The 24,088-nt window shown below is 38.5% G+C and overlaps 1 protein-coding gene across 4 annotated transcripts in view; it reads right to left on the bottom strand.

Annotated features, from left to right (window-relative positions):
• Nucleotides 1–384: 384 nt before the first annotated feature.
• Nucleotides 385–24,088, bottom strand: part of cep85l (centrosomal protein 85, like) — a 314,062-nt gene continuing 290,358 nt past the window's right edge. For all 4 annotated transcript variants that reach the window (XM_069886836.1, XM_069886835.1, XM_069886837.1 and 1 more), the window contains 5 exons: nucleotides 23,132–23,249; nucleotides 15,536–15,586; nucleotides 13,807–13,914; nucleotides 7,177–7,402; nucleotides 385–1,774 (listed from right to left, as the gene is read on the bottom strand). In XM_069886836.1, coding sequence (XP_069742937.1) covers nucleotides 1,611–1,774; nucleotides 7,177–7,402; nucleotides 13,807–13,914; nucleotides 15,536–15,586; nucleotides 23,132–23,249 — 667 coding nt within the window. In that variant the 3' untranslated portion in view covers nucleotides 385–1,610. The remainder of the gene's footprint in view (nucleotides 1,775–7,176; nucleotides 7,403–13,806; nucleotides 13,915–15,535; nucleotides 15,587–23,131; nucleotides 23,250–24,088) is intronic.

The following is a 24,088-nucleotide window of genomic DNA, read 5'->3' on the forward strand; positions in this document are numbered from 1 at the left end:
TTGTCTCATGAATAATTCTGTGGGGAGAAAGTTACATGATGCCTGTGCTTTCCCTTAAAAGATCAGAAAATTAGATTGGTATCCCTGAGCTGTCTTTTGAGGACTTTTAAGCAATAGCATTGATGACTTGTCCTCTTACCAGGTGGTTTTAAAGAAAAGTATTGAGATTTTTGCAAATACATTCTTTTCACATTTGATAAAACAAAGGGAGCCTGCTCCAGTGTTTTATAATACATGATTGTGATTTGGAAATTTGGATCGATAAACTTGCCTGCTTGGCGTTGATTTTAACAATGCACCTGTCTCTGCATCAAAATTAATTGGGTTTTGCTGACAAATATAATGTGGTGGAGTTGGAATTAAATTCTCACATTGCTTCAAATATGGATCTATACTGTTTGGAGTTTAATAATTATGGAAAAGTCAAAATAAAACTTTGGATTCCTTGTGAGAAATCAATCTACCAACTGTCCTACTCTTGGCCTTTAGAGGATGCAACGGAATACCTACCTTTGTTTTAGACCTGAAGCAATTTTAATTCATTGTGTTAAGTCTAATCATAAAGTAGCCATTGTGTTCTTTTCTGTGTTCAATCTGTGCCTAAAGTTCTTCATTACACACATTTGATTTTTCTCAATTGCTAGTTGCAGCCACACACAATAGTGAACTGTGGTGTGTTTTTTGATACATTTTCTTTTTCCACTTAACATTTGTTCATACTACCTCAATATGTTCAGATTTTAATAAACCTCAAACATGGCTGTTATTCAGTTCTGATGAGGGATTTATGAAAAAGTGAGCGATCTTCCAAGGCTAGTGTTCTTGCTGGTAAAAGTAAGCGTTGAAGCATTACACTTGAGCATTATTCAGTGAAGCTTATGTGTAGCTGTGGTTTTGAAGATGACTTTTTTTCCAGCTCTGTGTGGACCATAATTACAATCTGGATTCACAGCAACGTTACAAGAATCTTTCACACTAGAGGCAAAACAAAACTTCTTTTTCCAGTGTTTCATTTCTTTCATGAAGGATGTGCTCATTTCACAGAGCATCTGCACATCTCTGGTACCTTGCAAATTAGATATTCTTCAATGTGAAAGACAGACACTCAATATTAACAGCTCATCATCCATGGTGAAGCAAACAGAAACATCATAACCAAGCCTAAAAGCTGCATGTAAGCTTAATAAAATTGTAAAGCTGCAATCTTCAACAGGTTAACTCAGTTCAAATGGAGGTTAAATCACAGTTTCCTGATGAGTTGTGATCTGTGGCTGCTTGTCACTTTAGCCCTTGAAAGTTCAATTATTTGTAACAAGTCAAGAGTAAAACTCGCCAATCCTAAAAATGTCACATACACAACTCAAATACATTTCCTAAATCAAATACAATAGTTATAATTTAAATCAGATTTGTTGGAGTCAGTTTCCATCTTCATCAGTTTTAAGTTGGATTGTGGGGATAAGAACTTGGAATATTCATACATTGCATTACAACTTCAAACGAAGTTGCATTCTTGTTTGTTTTTCAGAAGTTGGCTACAATGTTGCTTTATGGCTCTTTTTCTGAAGTGGTCAGGGCCTGTAACAATGTGCTGCAAGATGAACACGCTGTCACTGAGTAATACAGTTTTCACCCATGTCCTGAGCATATCGGTCAGATATTATGGTCCGTAGTTCATCAATATCTTTGCGTAATTCATAGACATCAGTCAGCTTATTTGAAAGAAATTCATCGCCATGATAATTCTCAATTTCATCACCTGGACATTGCAAAGCTGTTAAAGAAGCATAGGAAAGATTAGTTGCTACAAAACTGTGACAACTGCATTTTTTATTTGTGTGTCATCTTAATTTCTCATTTTGCATTCCAACTCATTTGCTGAATGGTGACAAAGTGAATCACTCTATATTTTGGTTGTAATAACTTGCCAGATTGTTCAATCTTATTTTCAAATTTACACCTATGCAATTTTGTTATTGATGCTCTTCATGGTAAGGATAAAAGTGGACAACATGGTAAAAAGTTCAACTAGAGAAGGGCCGAGAACAATGAGATGAGGCAGGAACTAGTAAATTGGGAACAGATATTCTCGGGGTGAAAAAGCACAAAGTGGAGGATATTTAGGAACCACTTGCTAGGGGTTCTGGATAGGTCGTAACAAAAGAAATTTATGAAGGTAGGGTAGCAGATGTGGTGTATATGGATTTTAGTGAGGCATTTCACAAGTTCCCCCATGGGAGACATGTTCAGAAACTCATGAGGCATGGCTTCATCCATGGAACCTTGCCTGTGTGGAATTAGAATTGGCTTGCTTATAGAAAGAGTAGCAGTGAATGGAAAGTTTTCTACCTGGAGATCAGTGACTTGTAGAGTTCCACATGGATCTGTTCTAGGACCCTTCCACTGTGATTTTAAAAAATTTTTATGTATAACCTGGATGAAAAAATGAAGTGATGGGTTGGTAAGTTTGCTGCTGGACATGAAGGTTGGAGGTCTTGTGGATAGTGTAGAAAATTGTTGTAGGTTAGAGCAGGATATAGACAGGATGCAGAGTGGCAGATTGAGATCAATCTGGACAAATGTTAGGTAATGCATTTTGGAAGGTCAAACTTGAAGGTAATAATAGGATACTTAACAGTGTGGAAGAACAGAGTGAGCTTTGGGTCTAAATCCATAGATCTCTCAAAGTTGCTTGGCTGTGTGGAATCAGATATGCAAATTGATAGGATACTTAAGAAGGCCTATGGTATGCTGGGCTTAATTAGTTGGGGGATTGAGTACAGGAGTGATGAGGTAATGTTGCAGCTCTATGAATCTCTGGTGAGACCACACTTAGAATATTGTGTTCACTTCTGGTAACCTCATTACAGGGGTGTGTGGGGTGGAGGTGGGGGGGGTTAATGTGGAAGCTATGGAATGGATGCAGAGGAGATTAGTGAGATGTTGCCTGATTTGGAAAATGTGTCTTATAAGACGAGATGAGCAGAACTGGGGGTTTTCTCTTTGGAGCAATGAAAGTTAGAGGTCTACAAGATTATGAAATGCATAGGTAAGGTAGACAGACAGCACTTTTTCCCCCCAGATTGCGGGTAGCAAACACCAGAGCAAATTTATACAAAGTGAAGGGAAGAGAGTTAAGGGAAGATATCAGGGGTAAGCTTTTTTTTTTACACAGAGAGTTTTGGGTGAGTGGTGGTGGAAGTCAGAACAATAGGGGCATTTAAGAGCTTCTTATACAGACACATAGATTAAAGAAAAATAGAGATTATCAGATAGAGATGGTTTAGTTTTTTTTTGGGTCAGCATATGTAACGGTTGGTACATCATCGTGGGCTGAAGGGCCTGCATTGTGCTGCAATGTTCTATAATCCATTCAACACCCTTTTGCAACAATTTCTGTTGCTTCAAATCTGGAACTTTACCTCAAAATGTAAAGCGTTTTGAAAAGGACATTTTTTCCCTGTTTTTTTTTGATGATTCAGGGTGTAAAATTAAAATTGGTCAGGGTTAATCAATGATTTATGTATAATGTGAAACTATTAGGTGAGTGTCCAGAAAAGATGGATCTCAAGTTGACATTGAACTAATGGATGAATAAAGGAAAATATATTTCCGTTACAGTCAAGACTCTTTGATAGACTGGAATCAGATTTGTAGGATATGTCATTGAAATATGATGTTCAGCCCAACTAATCCTTGACCCTGTTCCTCTCAAGGTTTCTCCCATCTTTCTTTGATCAGTCTGAGTGAAAACCTTTATTCCTTCCCATCCCTTGAATGAACATGTCATATTTGTAACAACCACTCACTGTGGCATTAAGTTCTATGTTCTCCTATGCTGGATTAAATAACTTTCTTCTGAACTTTTTCCATTATAATCCTTAATGAGAAGCTTTTAATGAAATTACGCTCTTTCTTACAAGTGGAAGCATAATCTCTGAAGCAAAATAAATTTTTGAGGCAAAGTATTACATAGAACATTACAAGATAGTAAATGCACTTCGGCCCATGATATTGTGCCAAAAACTATATGAACCTACCCCCAAAAAAACTAAACCTTCGCTACCTCTATTTTTCCTTTCAAACATGTGCCTGTCTAAGAGTCTCTTCAATGCCCCTATTGTTCCAGCCTTCACCACCACCCCTGGCAATGCATTTCAGGCACCCACATATCTCTGTTTAAAAAAAAACTTGCCCCTGATGTCGTCCCAAAACTTTCGACCCTTCACTTTGTACAGATGTCCTCTGGTGTTTGCTACTTCTGCTCTGGGGAAAAAGGTGCAGTCTGTCTCCCTTATCTATGACTTGCATATCCTCGTAGATCTCTATTAAGTCACCTCTCATCTTTCTTTTCTGGAAAGAGAGAAGTCCTAGCTCTGTCAAAATAGTTGTCTAATGCCTTGCCAATTGAATATACATACTATCAATATCCCTTTTTATGCTATGTATAATCACCTTTTGCTTAAATGCTTCTTAGTACAGCACCTTTTTAAAAAGTAGCCTTGACGTCTATTTATACCTCATTTGATCAAATTCCTCATCAAAAAATGTCTTGTTTAGGGAGATCAAACCTGTGCACAATATACCAGAAGTGGTATAACCAAAGATCTATATCATTGGGACAAGAGGTTTTTTTTTCCACTCTTTCTCTTGTGCCTTCTTAATTGTTGTTTAACTTCCAACTATTCATAAACTTAATTTTTGTTTAAATATAATTTAGACATGCAGCACCATAACAAGCCCTTTTGGCCCATGAGCCCATGCTGCTCAATTACACCCAATTAATCTACAACTCTGGTACGTTTTGAAAGGTGGGAGGAAACCAGAGCCCCTGGGGAAAACCTATGCAGACACAGAAAGAAGGCACAAATTCCTTTCAGACAGCACGGAATTCAAACCCTAGTCCTGTTTGCTGGTGCTGTAACAGCATTGCTGCCCAATACATGCTGAGAGCTATCCAAAACCACATTTAATGCTATCTTTTAATCTCTCAATCTTAACAAGTCTCTGCCATTTTTTTGTCAGTGATTACCATCGCTTTTTCCCATAATTGATGCCCATTTATTTAACCTGTTCATATATCCTCCAATGCTCCTCTGCATCTCCCTTTTAACTTTCATTGTGTTGAACATTGTGAGAACCAGATTTTTAGGACCTGAATTCCTAAGTTCAGTAGATGAAGGAAAGGCTGTGGATGTTGTCCACATGGACTTTAGTAAGGCCTTTGACAAGGTCCCACATGAGAGGTTAGTTCAGAAGGTTCAGACACTAGGTATCCATGGACAGATTGTAAACTGGATTCAAAATTGGCTGAATGGGAGACAACAGAGAGTGGTAGTGGAGGATTGTTTCTCAGACTTGAGGCCTCTCATTAGTGGTGTGCCTCAGGGATCAGTGCTGGGATCATTGTTGCTCCTCATCTATAATCTCTGATCTGAATGATAATGTGGTAAATTGGATCAGTAAATTTGCTGAAGACTCCAAGATTGGGGGAATTGTGAACAGTGAGGAAGGTTCTTGTAGCTTGCAGAGGGATATAGTCCAAAAATGGGGTAGAAAAAGGCAGATGGAATTTAATGCAGACAAGTGTGAGGTGTTGCATTTTGGAAGTCAAACCAAGATAAAACATAGTGAATGGTAGGGCACTGAGGAGGAACAAAGGGATCTAGGAATACAGATGTATAATTCCCTGAAAGTGGCATCACGGGAGACAGGATTTTAAAGATATCTTTTGGCATTTTGGCCTTCATAAATCAAAGTATTGAGTACAGGAGCTGGGATGTTATGGTATGATTGTATAAGGCATTGATGATGCCAAATTTGGAGTATTGTGTGCAGTTCTGATCACCAAACTACAGGAAGGATATCAGTAAGATTGAAAGGGTGTAGAGAAGATTTACTAGAATATTGGAGTTTTCAGGAGTTGAGTTACAGGGAAAGATTAAACAGGTTAGGACTATATTCCTTGGCGTGTATAAGAATGAGGAGTGATTTGATAGAGGTTTACAAGATTTTGAGAGGTATAGACAAAGTAAATTCGAGTAAGTTCTTTCCACTTAAATGAGGAAAAATACATAAAAGAGGACATAACTTTAGGGTGAAAGAGGAAAGGTTTAGGGGGAACTTCTACATTCAATGGTGGGAATGTGGAACAAGCTGCCATCTGATGTGGTAAATGCTGGCTCACTCTTAAGTTTTAAGAATAAATTGGGTAGATACATGGATGAGAGAAGACTGGAGGGTTATGGAATGGGTGCAGGTCAATGGGTCTAGTGAAATGATTCAGCACAGACTAGAAGGGCTGAATGGTCTGTTTTCTGTGCTGTAGAGATCAATGATTCTATTAAGTACATCTAAGATCCACTTTGCTAGATTTAAACAAAATATTCTGAAAATGAAGGGATAGGTACTAGTGCAAAAAAAGGTCTTGAGGCAAAAGGTCATCCAAACACATTCAATGAGGATGAAAATAAAAAAAAAGATTTGTATATTAGCATCTAAAGGGGATAGATTGGTTTTCTTTTGAAATGGGTATGAGGGGAGGGTCATTAACTAAAAGTTGTCCTTAATCTGAAAATAACTACAAATGATGTGTGGTGGTGCACCACCAGCCTACTGCAAGGGGGCAACCTCTACCTGCAGGAGTGTAAAGGGACAGGACAATACCTGGTCGGCTGTCAATCAGTCACCCTGAATGGATCAAGCCCCACCCAGTCAGGTGTCAATCACCCTCCGGGTTATAAGCCTGCGCCAGCCTCTCGAGGCCTCACTCAGAGTTGCTGCAGCTACAGCCAGTCTGGCTCTGTGGAAGTCTTTGTGGATTAAAACTGGTTGTACAGTCTTTACCTTGTGCATGTCTGATTCTGGCTAACAGTGCACCGCATGGTGCAATGAAATATAACCATATAATAATTATAGTATGGAAACAGGCCATTATGGCCCCTCTAGTCTGCACCTACTTAAGTGAACTCCACTAGTCCCAGCTACCTACTCCCCCTCCATAACCCACCAGTCCCCTCACATCCATGTACTCATCCAACCCTCTCTTAAATAATAAAATTGACCCTGCTACAACCATCTCTTCTGGAAGGTCATTCAATATATCTATCTAATTATCTTATGCTCTCCCTAATTGTAAAAAAAAATGATACTGTAATATGTTCAATGAATACTTGCATTGTATCCCAAGTAAAAGAGAAAGGTTTGGCTCCTTTCCTTGTGCTCTCTGAGTAAGAATATTGTACAGTCCTCGCAAATCGTGCAGACAGTTAGACATTTCCTTCAACAGCTTTTGGATGTCTGTTGCCCCTTCAGTCGAGGAGTGCATGGGCTTCTCAGTTTCCTGTGATCGTTCCTCTAAATTTGAGTTTTCTTCTGCTATTCTTTGGTTCTTTGATGAAAACTTTAAAGACAAGAAAATAGATTTCATTCTTTGTGTTTGACCAGCAATGCATTGAAAAAATTATTGTAATTGAAGCATAACTTCCTCCCATTTATGGTTTCTTTTTAAAAAAAAGTCTATAGGAAAAATGAAATAGATCATTGTTATCTGTTAAATTTAAGCATCCTAGACTTTTTTGATGAATGCAATTTTTTAATACACTAGGTGAAGGGTTATTTTTCTAATATTGATTTATAAGTGCTACCATTCAGCAAATGATGTCTCTTGCACTGGAACAGTTTTAATAAAGACTATCAGCCTTGCCTCTACCACTACCAGGTGGGCATATTTTTAAAGGTGTCTCTAACCTAAATGATCCCAAGTTTTATTCCCTAATGCCTCAAATTTATTGTCAGTGTACAGTTGTTGTTAGTATACCATTCATCAAGACTCCAGGATAGTGTGCCTCCCTGGTGCTCGTGTTCAGGATGTGTCTGAACAGGTCTACAATGTTATTTTGGAGAAGGGTGAGCAGCCCAGAGGTTGTGGTACATATTGGCATCAATGACATAGTCATGGATGGGGTAGATGTCCTGCAAATTGAATTTGGGGGAGTTAGGAAAGAGGCTGAAGAGCAGTAATCTCTGGATTCCAGAAGAGATGGTTGTAGCAGGGTCAATATATGAGTTAGGGTAGGTCAGAACAGGAAAATAGTACAGAATAATGTGTTTCTGAAGAGATGGGGCAGGCTTTCAAGTTCCTGGATCATTGGAACCTTTTCTGGGGAAGGGGTGACACCCTCCTGGCAGGGTGGTTTGCTAATGCTGTTGGTGGAGAGGCTGGGGATGGTGGAGTTTAAACTAGATTTGCAGGAGAGGGCGTTGAAAACCAAAATTAAGAGGTAGAGGTGGTGGGCGCACAAGTAGGGACAGCTGGTAGGGAGTTTGAGTGAAGGACAGGAGAAAGGACAAAATTGCAGTCAGTAGGATGAGTTGCAATGCAACAAGAACACAGTCAAAAATGAAGGGATAAAGATTTTGCATTTAAAAATAAGTAGCATAAGAAATATAGTGGAAGACCTTGTAGTATAGCTACACATTGGCAGGTATGATGTGACTATCACTGATGTGGTAAAAGGATGGATGCCATTGAGAACTTAATATCCAAGTATTAACAATGTCTCAAAAGAATAGACAAGTAAGCAGAAGGGGTGGTTTAGCTCTGTTGATAAGGAACAAGTTGAAATCATTAGAAAGAGGTGACATAGGATCAGAAGATATGGAACCATTGTGGATTGAGTTAAGAAATGGCAAGGGTAAAAAAAAACTGTTGGTAATTATATACAGACTTCCAAACTGTAGCAAGGATGCGGACAATAAATTACAGAAGGGCAATGTTATTGTAGTCACGGGGGATTTTAACAGACAAATAGATTAAGTAAACCAGGTTAGGACTGGATTTCAAGAGAGAATTTGTAGAAGGCCTCCACAATCTCTTTTTAGAGCAGCTTATTCATGAGCCCATTAGGGGGTCGGCCGTACAGGATTGGGTGCTGTGTAATGCACCAGAGATGATACGATAACTTGGGAGTAAAGGAACCATTAGTGGGCAGTGATCACAATATGATCGAGTTCAATTTGAGATTTAACAAGGAGAAACTGAAGTCAGGTGTGTTGAATTATAGTGGCATGAGAGAGGAACATGGCCAAATTAGAGTGGAAGGGGGTACTATAAGGGCTGAGAGCAGAGCAGAAATTGATGGAAGTTCTGCAAAAAAAATGAGGAAGGTGCAGGATAAATACATATATTTTAAAAAAGGAAATATTTAAATTGAAAAATGCCACAATTGTGGCTCATAAGGAAAGATAAAGCCAATATAAAAACAAAAGAGAGCGGATACAAGAAGCAACACGTAGTGGGAAGATAGAGGATTGGAAAGCTTTTAAAAAAAAACGCAGAAGGTAACTAAAAAAAATCTGAAGGAGAGAACAGATGAAGTATGAAAGTAGACTAGCAATATCAGAGGATAGAAAAAGATTATTCAGGAATATAGAGTGAAAGAGAGGTCAGAGAAGGACCAATAGAAAATTATGCTGGAGAAATAATAATGGGAGACAAGGAGATGTCAGAAGAACTAAATAAATGTTCTGCATCAGTCTTCACTGTGGAAAATATTAGTAGTGTGTAATTTGTCAATGACCACCGCCAGTGGGCTGATATCGCCTCAAACCGTGCATCTTGGCGCCTCACAGTTCGGCAGGCATCAACCTCCTTTGAAGAAGACCGCAGAGCCCACCTCACTGACAAAAGACAAAGGAGGAAAAACCCAACACCCAACCCCAACCAACCAATTTTCCGCTGCAACCGTGTCTGCCTGTCCCGCATCGGACTTGTCAGCCACAAACGAGCCTGCAGCTGACGCGGACATTTACCCCCTCCATAAATCTTCGTCCACGAAGCCAAGCCAAAAGAAAGAAAGATCAGAGAAAGAAAGTGAGTACAGCTACTATTTCAAGGAAATGGAGCTCAGAAAGCTGAATTGTCTAAGGGTGGAATAAGTCTCCCAGAACAGATGGATTGCACCCTCTAATTCTGAAAAAAGTAGCTGTTGAGAACTTTCGGGAATCGATAGATTCTGGTATGGTCCCAGAGGACTGGAAAATCACAAATGTCACCCCACTAGTCAAAAAGGGAGGGGCCACTGTCCTCGCCTCACCCGCCGATCCTAGGCCCGGCCATCTGTCACCACCCCTATCATCAAAGGAATTAAATACACATGACTTAGTGAATGTGAAAGATGATGCAAACTGGTTTGTAAACTCTTGATGCTTTTCAGTAAAAGATTAAACCTACTGACAATATTTAAAAATGAGAGGTTCTCATAAATTACAACTCAACGTGTGAAATTTACAAGGATATATCTGGTGGTACAGATGGCGTAGTGGTTAGTGCCAGCGTTCGGGACCAGGGTTCAGATCATGTACTGTCTAAAGAGTTGGTATGTTCTCCCCATCTAAATTAAATTACAGAGAAGTAATGGCAAGGAATTTACAGTGTACTTCACCAAATAAAGTGTGTTTAGTCATATAATGATGTTCAGAGTCCAATAACCTGGGAAGGGGTATTGGCTGTGAATTGTACTTCTAACAACCAAGAAAAGAATTGCTTCTCACAGGAAATCACCAATATCCTTGCTTGGTACAGGACTAATGATAGGAAATACTTTTAAAACAAATTGGGTTGAATAACACCAGTGGGCATCTAAGCAGGGGAAATAGAAGATGACACAGCCAAGAACTGCACAGTACACACCAGTAACATTCGTTTAATATTGCCACTAATATTTTTATTTGCATTAAGTAATTACTTTATAGATACCCTTAACAAAGTCAGTTGAAGGATCATAATCAAGTTGTAACTGAAAACACAGGTCAGGAGGAGAGAAAAAATATGCAGAAAATAATTTCAGGTGATAACTGTTATGACCAGCTGCAGAGTTCGTCAAAGTGATAGGATTAGTGTCATGATGCCATATGGAGCCGATCACTTTGCCATACGGTGCATCCCTCTCTCCCCCCGAGATGCAAGGTTGGTGAAATAAAAGGATGAGGAGCACATCGTGGAAAGAGGAGGTGACAAGGACAGGTAGGGAAGGCGAAGTGGATGCCATTGTAGGGTGAAGAGTTGAAGCAATTAAGTTTTAATGGGGGGTGCAATTTCAGTGCTTGCCATCGGTGCTATTTTCCCTAGAAACATCACTGTGCTGTGCGGTTAGTAAGGGTTATTTAAAAGTGAAAAACAAAGGTTGAGAACCACTGCCTTAAGGGAAAATCTTACTTGAGAAACCTATTGGAATTCTTTGAAGTGACAAGCAGGCTAGATAAAGGAGATTCGGTGAACGTTGCACATTTGGATTTTCAGAAGGCCTTTGACAAGATGCCACCCATGAGGCTACTTAATATGTAAAGAGCCCATGGTATAACAGGAGAAATAATAGTGTGGGTAGAGCATTGGCTGAATGGCAGAAAGCAGAGAGTTAGAATATAGGGATCATTTTCTGTTTGGCTGTCAGTTGCTAGTGGTGTTTCACAGGGGCCGGTGTTGGGAACACCTCATCAGGGAGTCCCTGGGTTACGAAAAACTTAGAACGAATTGTGCCCCCAATTTGCACATGTACATTAGGCTACTTCACAAATCCCTCTTCTGGTTTGCAAGCTATCGGAGGAACAAGAGTAAGTGTAGGAACGGATCTCGATCATCACCCGGAGACCAATGTTATATTAATAATTTGGATGGTGGAATGAATGGCTTTGTCACTAAGTTTTCAGATGATAAGAAGGTAGGTGGAAGAGCAAGTAGTATTGAGGAAACAGGAAGGTTGTAGAAAGACTTGGACAGATTAGGAGAATGGGCAAAGAAGGAGAAAATTAAATGATGGACAATGTTGGAAAGTGTATGGTCATGGACTTTGGTAGAAAAAATAAATGGCAGACTTTTTTAAATGGGGATAAAATTGAAAATAATTAGATGCAAAATGACATGGGAGTCCTGGTGCAGGATAGCCTGAAAGTAAACTTTTATATGGAGTCAGTGTTAAAGAAGGCAAATGCAATGCTGGCATTGATTTCAAACGGAATAGAATACAAGAGCTTGGATGTGATATTGAGGCTTTGGAAGGAACTGGTGAGACCTCAGTTGGAGTATTATGAACAGTTTTGGGCTCCTCATTTAAGCAAGGATGTGCTGATGTGGGAGAGGGTTCCAAGGTTTACTGGGATAAATTAAGACATATGGCATACAATGTGCTATGGTTAGTAAGGGATTACTTAAGGTGGAATGTGAGTGGGGGAAAACAGGTTGGAAACCACTGGTCTAGGACAAGAGGACACAACTTCAGGATTGAAGGGCATCCACTTAGAATAGAAACGCATAGGAATTTCTTTAGTTGAGAGTGGTACATCTGTGAAAATTGTTGCAATAAGCCTTTGGGGAGGCCAGGTCACTGGTGCATTTAAGACAAAGATTAATAGGTTCTTGATTAGCCAGGGCATCAAAGGTTATGGGTTGAAGGAGGGCAGTGGGAAAATGAAAGAGCTCATGATTTTGTGATTTCACAAGACCTAGTTGATGGGTGAAAACTTATTTGATTACATTATTAAAATAAGAAAACTTGCTTTAATTCATAGAAATTATTTATACCAAGCATTATTATTGTAATGAGGCTCAGTTTAGTGATCTCATTTGAAGGAATATGGGAGAACAAGTTGCATCTAGTGTAAAGATGAAGAGCCTGATGTAACGTCTATCTGGTCTCAATGGATGATATGCCTGCACTGGGCCTTCAGTGTGTTGCAGCTTTCTGCGTGCATTGTAGACCAATGCAATGCAGCTCTGCAGACCAAGAGAGGGGGTTATTCACATGTTATATGAACAATAGGTTGCAGGTATGACATTTGAAGGGTTTCTGGGAGCTGGAAGTGAAGCAGATTTGACAGCAAATGTCTAAAAGCTGACTCCATGCTCAGTGGGTTTATGCTGATATCATGGTAACGGTTGAAAGGCTCCAGGAAAGTAATAGTTGCTAGTGACACTCAGAAATTAAGGCCAAAAGATGATGCCTCATTCAGAGAATTTGGGAACATGCTCCTTGATACAGAGCTCAAGATGTAGTACACCTTGCAAGTACCTCCCCAGCCCCTTTTCTGTCTACTTCTATCCCCATCCATCCAAGTGCTGGGTACTATTTTTCCCCCCCATTGTATATGTGACAATATTATTTGATAAATGAAGATTTTAAGATTTGGTGTGTCCAAAAAAAAAACTCATCAGATGAATAAGAAACTGCTTCGAGTGGCAGGAAGGTCAACAGCCAAAGTACACAGATTCAACTTAACCTGACTGAAAAGATGGTGAACAGATTGGACTGTTCTATAGATAGAATTAGAAGGGGAAAAAGATTCTCCCCATTTGTGATGAGGAAATTTAAGAGAGTATCACCAGTAGAGGGGTAATAGTAAGAAATGCCTCCCTCTCTCTTGTCAATCTATGATCTGAAATTCTCTACCTGCACAAATAACTTACTGTACTTCCTGCTGGCAAATTAAATTATTCTTGATTTGGTTATTCTACCCTGCAACAATTGAATTATATGGATTATGTCCCTTTTTCTAATTGTTTCTTGCCTAGAAATCCAGTTTGGAAAGGTAAAAAAGTTCTAACAAAAAAAATCTTGCAGCAGAAGATTTACTAATCAATTTACTAGTCCTATTTCTCACCTCTTAGAAATAAGGATCCAATCTATTTGCTTTATTAATGTATTAGCTTTATTTTTTTAATCATAAATCATTTGTTTTTCATATAAATTGATTTAGTCTTTGACACAATTACTCCCAATATTAATCATGCAGAAAATGTAATTCACTCACATCTTCCATGAGTTCTTTCATCAGCTGCAGATTCCTCTGTGTCTCTCCAAGCTCCTTTCGGAACATCTGCGAGGCAAACTTTTCTTGTGTCAAACTTTCCTCTAAAGCCTTTAAAATGTATCAGAATATTTGGTGAACATTTGGCAAAAAATAGTACTGCAACAACTAACTAAGCTTTTAACATGGACATGCCAAAGCATTTTATTATGATGGTCTCAAAATCTTTTCACACAGTGCAAAGGCTTTCCATGCAATGCGAAATGATTAAATTACTAACTTGATTGTAAAACCTAATCAGTACTCTCTGCAGAAGTTGCCTAAATCAATAACTTTCCAGGTGTTTCATAGTTATTGATCTCCCAACCATCTGAAACTGCTCTGTCACATTAAATGGCACATAATGCATGTTTTGGCGAGATTAACACAAAATTTATTTGGGATTGGAGTTCAAAACATGACGCAGGCCATTTATACTGCAACTGTTATGGGACAGGAGCCATTTCTTCCTGCATAACTTAAAAGGGACTAAACTGGTCAGGAGCTCAGGATATGGAAGTTCTTTTTTTTAAATTACCCCCCCCCCCCCCCCCCACTAGCCCACCTGTCCATTATATAGTTAAATCATCCATTAATCTCTCTAATGGAATCTGGCTGAAATCCATCCTTGATTTTTACCACTCTTTCCCGCCACCCCCCAAAATGATCACAATCCTGAATACAACCACCATCAACAGCAGCAAACCCACCCCCAAGTTAAGCAGCTAAGACCTACCCAAATCCAAATCTCTCCCAAAGTTGTTAATTACTGGTTTCTCCCCATCAGAGGTGTTACAAGCCCAAAGGACCCCAAAACCCAGCAGCAATAGATATTCACCACAACAAATGGTCACTTAAACATGAAAACAGAATCACACTTTAACTTATCACTATTAAATTAACTAACCCAACTTAACCCCCTCCTAATTCTAAGTGCACGTGTATGTAATGTGTGTGTAAATTTAAGAAAAGTTCTTTGGTTCACAGTTCAATCTCACTTCTCATTCTTCCAAGTTCACTGGTTGCAAACAATTCTTATACTGTGCACAGAATTTAACAGGTATGAAGTTCACCAGGCTTTAGTGCTCGAGAGGTAAATGGTTACCACTCAGGAAGGTTCTTGTAGGTTTGCAGAGAGAGATCTGTTGTTCCAGGATTTCCACAATTGAGGTACCACCATTAGTCACCTCAATGTCTTGCTGATGAAACTTGCCCCATCAGGGTTCTCCAGATGATAACCTCTTTCTTTCAGGCTACTACAGAGTTCCTTTCTGTTCCGTTTATTCCAAGAGAAACATCAGACAGATAGCACTTCCAACCATTCGCCACTCTGGAGCCTTTGTTTCAGTTCCAACAAGCTTTCTCTCTCTCTCTCTCTCAGCAAACAATAGGAGTTCCTCTTTTGGTTAATTCTGTTGTTTTATGTAAACAATAACCTCTCAATGACCTTTCTGTGAAGAGGTATTAGGAGACTGCCTGTTTCTTGCTGTGGCTTTAAAGACAATAGTCCATTCATTCACTTTAATTAACAGCCACCTGTGAAATCTCCATCTGTAAAGTCACTGAATATGAAATCTCCAGTATTTCAAATGAGATCTGTTTTAAAGTGTGTGTTTGTGTGTGTATTATGTAACCTTTTCTAATTTTACGATTTTATCTCCCAAAAATATTCCACACTAAAAAGCATAATTACCTCTTTCTCCTGGTTACACTTTTCTATTTGCTGTTCTTGATTGTCAATCACCTACCGACAAAGGGGGAGGGGGGGAATCAAAATAAGGATATTGCATCAGTGCTTTGATACCAGATGGACAAAGGCTTGCTCATTCGGTGATAATTATTACAACACTATCACACACTTGGTATTTTCCACATTTAGCAAAGTTTTGCTGTTTGCCTTTAGCCTTGATTTGCAAATGTCTATTTCAAAGGCAACAGACAGATTGAAACCAACACCTGCCAGCAATATTATTTTCAGGGAAATTGATCTTGAGCATTTCACATTAACATTTTTTTCATGAGTACTACAGGGATTCTCAAATAACTGTGAGAAATAGAAATACTGGGATGAAGCAAGATGCACAGAAATATAGAGATCAATGCCATTGGAAATTAAGAGTTCAGAAGAAGAAAGAGGTTAAATGAAGGCTATAACTTAAATCTTCAGAAAAGTGAGCTATTTGTATTGAAATCTTCTGGGTTCCTTAGATGTTATTTCCCTTTTAAAATAGCTAAAAATGATCTAGGTGTCACAATGACTAAAACATACTGTTTTAAAGAGAACTTTTTTACTTTATTGAATTAAGAAATCTTTAGCTCATTGGTCTCCTCTGTCAGTGTCCTTAATTGGGTCACTGCTGTGAAGATGAAAATTTTGCCTAAGTATTTGTACGTCTTCCAAGCCGTTTCTCACATTTTTGTTTTGACTCACTTGACTCAATTATTTCTTCATAAGTTTGGAAAAATAAGCATCCTCATCTTAGTAACGTTTTTTTTCTACAAAATCTTGAAAAGAAAGATGGTTTGGCACTACCAAATTTTAGATTTTACTATTGGGCAGCTATTATTAGATGTATTATTATTTTTTTGGATTCATTATGTGAGAGATGAGTATAACTGATATAAAAATATGAAAATGAAGAAACTAAAATTGATACATGGGTAAATGAATAAAGCCAGTATGAACAGGATAAGACATGGATATTAGAATGCAGGAAGCAGAATCAGTCTGAGTAAGATAAGAATCTCCTAGACAGCAAGTTCACTGAATGAATGAGATAAGGGTTTTCTAGCCCCAGATAGAATTAGCAGGTTTGCATATGTAATTAGTAAGCCTTAGACAGTATTAGCCAGTTCTACATATGTAGAGGTCGACAGCATCGAGTCCACGCTGCTGAAGATCCAGCTGCGCTGGATGGGTCACGTCTCCAGAATGGAGGACCATCGCCTTCCCAAGATCGTATTATATGGCGAGCTCTCCACTGGCCACCGTGACAGAGGTGCACCAAAGAAAAGGTACAAGGACTGCCTAAAGAAATCTCTTGGTGCCTGCCACATTGACCACCGCCAGTGGGCTGATAACGCCTCAAACCGTGCATCTTGGCGCCTCACAGTTTGGCGGGCAGCAGCCTCCTTTGAAGAAGACCGCAGAGCCCACCTCACTGACAAAAGGCAAAGGAGGAAAAACCCAACACCCAACCCCAACCAACCAATTTTCCCTTGCAACCGCTGCAATCGTGTCTGCCTGTCCCGCATCGGACTGGTCAGCCACAAACGAGCCTGCAGCTGACGTGGACTTTTTACCCCCTCCATAAATCTTCGTCCGCGAAGCCAAGCCAAAGAGACATATGAAGAGGACACAGCCCTGAGGGTCGGGAAGGTGTAAATTAGAACAAAGACAGGGCTGTGAAAAGGACAATGAGGGCAATGACATGAGAAGACACCGACAGGATACCCCCCCTGGTCCTCCAAGTGCACAGAAACAGCACGTAGGCAGGCAGGATTTCCTAATGCCAAACCTCTCCAGGAGGCAGAAGAATGTAAGGGGGGTGGGGGGGTTATTCCTATACTGAGATAAACTGTATAAAAGTTGGGTGAGCCCCAGTGTATGTGTGTATTCCCATGGTAAGGGGAAGCACCCAACTTTGCATTGTTGTTTAATAAATGTTCTTTGTTCTCAATTTTTGTCTCAAGCAATTTCTATGAAGGTACTTCTGTTTCTAAAAATTATAAAGACAGAATGGATGCTTTAAATTAATTCTACTAAAATATTCTCTGATATCAATACTTTCAGTACCTTTTTCAACTTTTAAGTTAAGTTAACTGATAATTTGGTTGTCACACACTTTGAGAATCTATTTTTAATTTATATATTTTTTGGATATTATAGATTTTTACTTGCTTGCCCTATATTATTTAATTTTTTTCTCATGTTCTGTGCAAGACTAGGCTTTTAATGAATGGTTTAAGTTGGGTATCCAGTCCTTTCAAGATTTATTTATTGATAATAATTTAGCTTCATTTGAACAACTATCTTTTAAATTCAAATTACCCAAGCACCACTTCTTTAGATACCTACATGATTTATAAATTTAAACTGAATCAAAAAAGCTGATATCAGCTATATATGATATATTATTAAAGTCTAGGGGCAATTCCCGAGACAAGATTAATAAATTATGAGAGCAAGATTTTCAGCTTTCATTTTTAGATACTACATGGGATTCTATTTTAAAATTAGTAAATTCTTCTTTTTGTGCCTGTCACTCACTTTTACAATTTGAGATAGTACGTTGAGCCTACTTTTTTAAAGTTCCATTGACTACATTTTACTCCAATGTGTCTTCGCAAGGTGACAGATGCAGGACTGAAGAGGATACGCTGCTATACATGTTCTGGTCTTGTACTTTCTTTTTTTGGGGAAGATTTTTTTGTATATTTGCTGAAGGAATTATGTGATAGGTTGGAGGTTTGCACTGGACGCATATGCAAAAAAAAAGACAACATTTAGGCCAATAAATTAAAAAATGTGAAAACTCATCTCTACAACAGCTTTCTCTTCTAGCTTATGGAGATTGTCAACTCCATATTGTTCAAGTGAGCTTATCATTTTAATATATTATTTTATCACTTTTAAATGCAAGTGGAGTAAACCAAGTCTTTAATGTAAATTTGAGATATTAATCACCCTATTTAGATTAACTAAAATAACTGACTTGAATTTAACAATTCTCATGTAATCTCATTTGCTTCATTTATTGCTAGATGTTCAAAATTGATGAAATGGAAAGATGCTCTGCCTTCTTCTCATACTCAATGGCTATCCGATGGGATGGCATGTTTTAACTTTGGGGGGAAAAAAAAAACAGATGCTCTGCAAAGGCAATGCTTTGAATCTTTTAAATGTATAGAGCCCTTTTATTAACTATTTTCATAATTTATAAGATTATTCAGATATTGTTTTGTGATTTTAGTCTTCTCTATATGGCAGTAAATTATATGCAACTACCAACTTCAGAAGGGAAGGGGGTCAATTTTGTAGAACAGTATTTTTTTTGTCTTTTTCACTTTTATATTTTTTAAAGTGCATAAATGTACTTTTATGTCTTTTAGTCTGTTTGTTAAAGTACTTTGCTTATATATTGATTTTTCTATATGTAATTGTTATACCTGTATATTGCTTTTTTCATACTTACTCTGATTAATAGTTTTTACTTGTTTATTATAATTTAAAACAATAAGAATATTGAAAAAAAAATGAATCTGAACAAATAAAATAATGAACTCGGCTTGTACAGATGTAAGTGGGAATAGAATGGAAGGGATCTGAGGCTGAAGGAATGATGTGATAGGTTGGAGGTTTGCACTGGACACATAAGCAAAAAAAAAGACAACATTTAGGCCAATAAATTAAACAATGTGAAAACTCATCTCTCCAACAGCTTTCTCTTCTAGCTTACAGATACTGTTCAGTGAGCTTATCATTTTAATATATTATTTTATCACTTTTAAATGCAAGTGGAGTAGACCAAGTTTCTGAGGATTTGGTCAAATAAATTTAAAAAAATTAAAAGTCTTGGAATGGCAATGTGAAAATGACTCAAAAATAGGTAATCTAAATGCTAGCTAGTAGTTGGTATCCTTCTACCACCTATAGGGTCTCAGCTCCTCATGGTAACTAATGTGGACAATTGTGCAGAAAGTCACATAACTAAATGTACTTATGACACAAATATTAGCGGGCAATGGTACCATATAATTACATAATATTGAGCCTATTGGATTTCAATACAAGCTATCTATTTTAAATTAAAAAATGATAGACAGTACAATTGAAGGGGAGGGGGAGATAAAAAAGAGATGATCCAGTGAGCCTTGACCAACCATACATGCAAATCATTAAAATAAAAAGTGACATTTTAACATTTAAATTTGGAGTTGGAACTCAGTCACAGGTACTTCTGCACAACTACATCCTTGTGTCCAAGTAACCTTCTAGCCCATACATCTTTAGAACATGGGAGGAATCCCACCCAGTCATGGGAGAACGTACAAACTCCTTACAGACAGTCCAAGGTTTGAATCTGGGTCTCTGGCACTGTAACTGCTACACTATCCATGATTTCTCCCGCCCCCCCCCCCCAACGGAATTGAAAAGACCAGAGCAGAAGGTGATAGAGGTTGTGCTGTATCTAATACAGAACCATAGTTAGGTTGCTCTCTGCAGTACTCTCAGGCATTCTGACCACCAGGGTTTAGAAGGATATATCAGCAGTAGAAAAGGTGCACATACCAGAATGCTCACTGCACTCCAAGGCTAAATTGTAGCGAGAAAATACTGAAGCAAGGATTGAATAATTAGAAAGATGAGGGTGATTTGAATTTTAAAGATGGCAGGATGGGAAATATTTTGGCTGTGAAAGATAGCTCAAGGAGGGATATATATAAAAATTAGCACAAGATTTTGAGAAATGATGGCATGGTTAGTGTAGCAGTTAGCACAATGAGTTTTCAGAGCCAGAGATTTGGACCAAGAATCGAATCCCATGCTGTCTGTAAGGAGTTTGTACATTCCTCCTGGGGCTCACACAGTTCAAATAAACTGGGGGTGTATATTAATTGGGTGTAAATTGGGTGGCACGGATGCATGGGGAAAAATGTTACTGTGTTACATGTTAAAATTTAAAGATTCATAGCAAATTGAATTAAACTTCTACATTAAAATAGAAACATGGATAATACCACATGGACTATCCAGCATCAGCTGAGGCAAAATTGCTCCCAGCTGGATTTCTTTAGGACGGCAAGAATCTGGTATCTAAACTGAGAGAAGTATCCCAGAGTCTAGCCAAGCAAAATCATAGGTTGCAGACAATGTGCCAGACTCTGACACAAGCTCTGGATCTGTTCATCGCTGCTTGCAAGAGAGACACATCGAGAGGAAATGGCCCTGGAAGAGTGACCCTCCAGGTCAAAATGTGCAATGAAACCTTTGAATTACCACCTACCTTTCTCCCTTGGTGACGAATCAGTGTTCCTCCAAGTAGAAGACTACTTAGAAGGCTAATAAGTGCTCAATATATGCCCAAATAGAAAACAGTCATTTCCTCGCTGAAGATCAACACAAGTGTAACTCAACAGCCCATTTCTCTACTCTCTATACATCCATTAAAATGTGGTTAGGCACAATTCAAATGGCATGTTCAAATTTGCCGATGACACCATGGTCATTGTCATAAGGAGCTGATTGCAGAATTCAGGAAGGGAAAACCAGGAGAACACAAATGAGTCCTCATCGAGGGGTCAGCAATAGAGAGGGTAAAAAATCTTCAAATTTCTGGATGTCAACATCTCTCAAGATCTTTCCTGGGCCCTCCATGTTGATGCAATCATGAAGAAGGTATTCCAGCAGGTAAATTTAGTTAGGAGTTTTGGTATTTCACCACATTTCTGCAGGTGTACAGCGGGGAGCATTCTGACTGTATTACTGTATTATTGTCTGGGTCGAATGTGCCAATGCACAGGACAAGAAAAAATACAGAGTTGTGAACTTGGCTAGTGCCATCACAGGCATCAGTCTCTACTCCATTGACAACATCTGTGAGAGCCAGTGTCTTAAAAAAAGTAGCCTCTATCCTCAAGGACCCTCACCATGCCCTCTTCACACTGCTACCATCAGGAATGAGGTACAGGAGCTTGAAGGTGAGCACCGAGTAGGACAGCTTCTTCCCCTCTGCCATCAGATTTGTGAACAATGAATCACAATGCAAATATTGCTATTGAATTACATTTAATGCTGCCACGAAACAACAAATTTTGTAACATGTTCATGACAATAAATTCTGATTCTATTCTAGTTGAGACAAATAGATTGGTGTAACAGTCCATTGACATTGATTACTGCAGTGTTCATGGAAACAAAACAAAAAATCACATCCTCACCTAAAGATGCATTCTATTGTGTTGTTGATATTACAATTAAGCTCAATGGGATGGAATCAAAACAGATCTGGTCGGTTAACATTGTGCATCACCATTAGCTGTGAAAATGTATGCCACTGTAATCATAACCTCGTAGCCCAATATATTTCTCACTCTATGATGTTGGATCACCAAGTTGAATGAGTATAGAAGGGCAAGTAGAGTATGTAAGTGGATATGTCTCGAAATAAGGTACTAACATAATACTGGTACAGCACAGATTAGTAAGCTTATGAAGCAGCAAAATTAAAATAGCATCCAATAGATAATGGGATGCAATCCTTCACTTTTGCCTAAGATGGTAAACAACTGAAAGAGGTTCCAAGAATATCTCCATTTGCCACATTAGCAGCCCCTGGTATGCAAGAGTTATTGAAAAAGTTGGAAAAAATCACAACCATGTTCAGATAGAAATGTGGAATTGATGATGCATCAGGATGCTTCCTATGACATGCTCACCATCACAGAGGCTAGTCTTCAGCAAATTTATTTCACTCTAACTAATGTTGAATTGGCTGAGAATACTGGATGCAGTCATGAGTCAAGGCTCTACATAAACTGGCCTTTACCGAAACCCTTTCTGTAAAAGGACCAGCTACCGTATATTCCAATATGGCGATTTCTCGATTTTCCAAGAGCTAACCTCTTTTGCTCTCCTTCTGTCTGAATTGCGGCTATGACTTGCCAAATAACCAACTCAGTGGCCAGTGTAGAGACTGTGATCATTGAATACAATTTTCACAAAGACCCTGCTATTGATAAATTTGGGATATGAATGTAAAAATCGAAACTACAGCAGAATCTCTGGGAAACCTCTACTTGGGGAGAACAGCCCCCACTCTGCTTCCCCTAATAGCAAGGCCAGACTAATTCCCAAAACAGAAGAAAGAGACATAAATAGATGAGCACCAGATGAAAGAGAGGTGGCATAAAGGAGAAGAACATTCGCCAAGCCACAGGACACCAGAACAGAACAAGACATACAGTCTCCCACACTGACAGAATAATTTATGGAGTAAAGAACAAAGAGTTTAATCTGAAAAATGCCACTCTGTTCTCACAAATTAACATCAAGAAGTATGCTGAAAAGTGCAACTTTCTTTAAAGGATTTGAATGTAGTATAACTTAATCAAAAGTAGAATAAAAATAATGGGGTCAAAAACAATTTTGAGGATTTTGATTACTTTTCCTCAATGTTTCACAACAGTAATTGGAAAAGGTGACTACATAGGTTTGTATGCATGTCAGAAAAGGACATTTTTGTATCTTCAATGACATTGTGTAAGAAGAATATGGGACAACACAAACCTTGCTGGCACGTTCACACTTTTCCCTGAGGTAGTCGTTCTCAACCTGGAGCTGCTTCATGCCCAACACAGGAAGCCGAACCCCATCTTCTAGGCACTTCTCCACTTTGTGCTGCAAGCTAGATATAAAGACAGAAGGACAATGCTGAGCAACAGAATCGGAGAAAACAAAACCCACCTAAAGTGCTCAATAAATCAAGCAGATTTTGTGGAGGAAGGAAGAAAGGCAAAATTCTTCAGTAGTTAAGTAATTGATTCTCTCGTTTATTTCCTTAAGGATCCTCTGTGACCTTCTGAGCATTTCCCATATTTCCTTTTCTATAAGCCAACATAAAATAGCTTTGGCATTCAACCTGCTCCCTTATTGGGGATAGGGAAAGGGGAGGAATTATTAGTTTGCTGAACATTTCAACTTTTCAGTGCCTTTTTAATTTTTATTCTACAACAAACTAAAGCAAAAATAGTAATAAAAAAATCATATCAAGAGAATCCAAGATTCTCACACCTACTGGTGTGAGGTCATGGTGGAAGATGATGATGGAAGATGAGGAATAGGCTATATGTATTTTTCTGTTGTGTTATGAGAATGAGAACAAGAAACAAACAGATGTTACATTGCCTTGATTTTTAAGAAAAAGAATTTGGAGATGCCTACCAAAAGAAAATTAATTAGATTTTATTCATTTATTTTAGTAAGCAGATCTACATCCTGGAACTCATTCTATTGGGTATGCAATTATTACATGTTCAACAGCTGCAGATCATAGCACACGCTGGATAAAATGACTGATTTTCCCCTTATTTTTGCACGTATGATTCTCAAAGCAAGAAATAATGTATTTGGAGACTATGCTGTTGGTATGAAGGGTATCTCTGGTTGCAAGGATGGTAAAAATAATTAGCATTCTTTAGACATTACATGAAGCAACAGACTGGAAATGCAGGAGACCAGACCAGA

Source organism: Narcine bancroftii, chromosome 6 (assembly GCF_036971445.1).
Source record: "Narcine bancroftii isolate sNarBan1 chromosome 6, sNarBan1.hap1, whole genome shotgun sequence".
NCBI lineage: Eukaryota > Metazoa > Chordata > Chondrichthyes > Torpediniformes > Narcinidae > Narcine > Narcine bancroftii.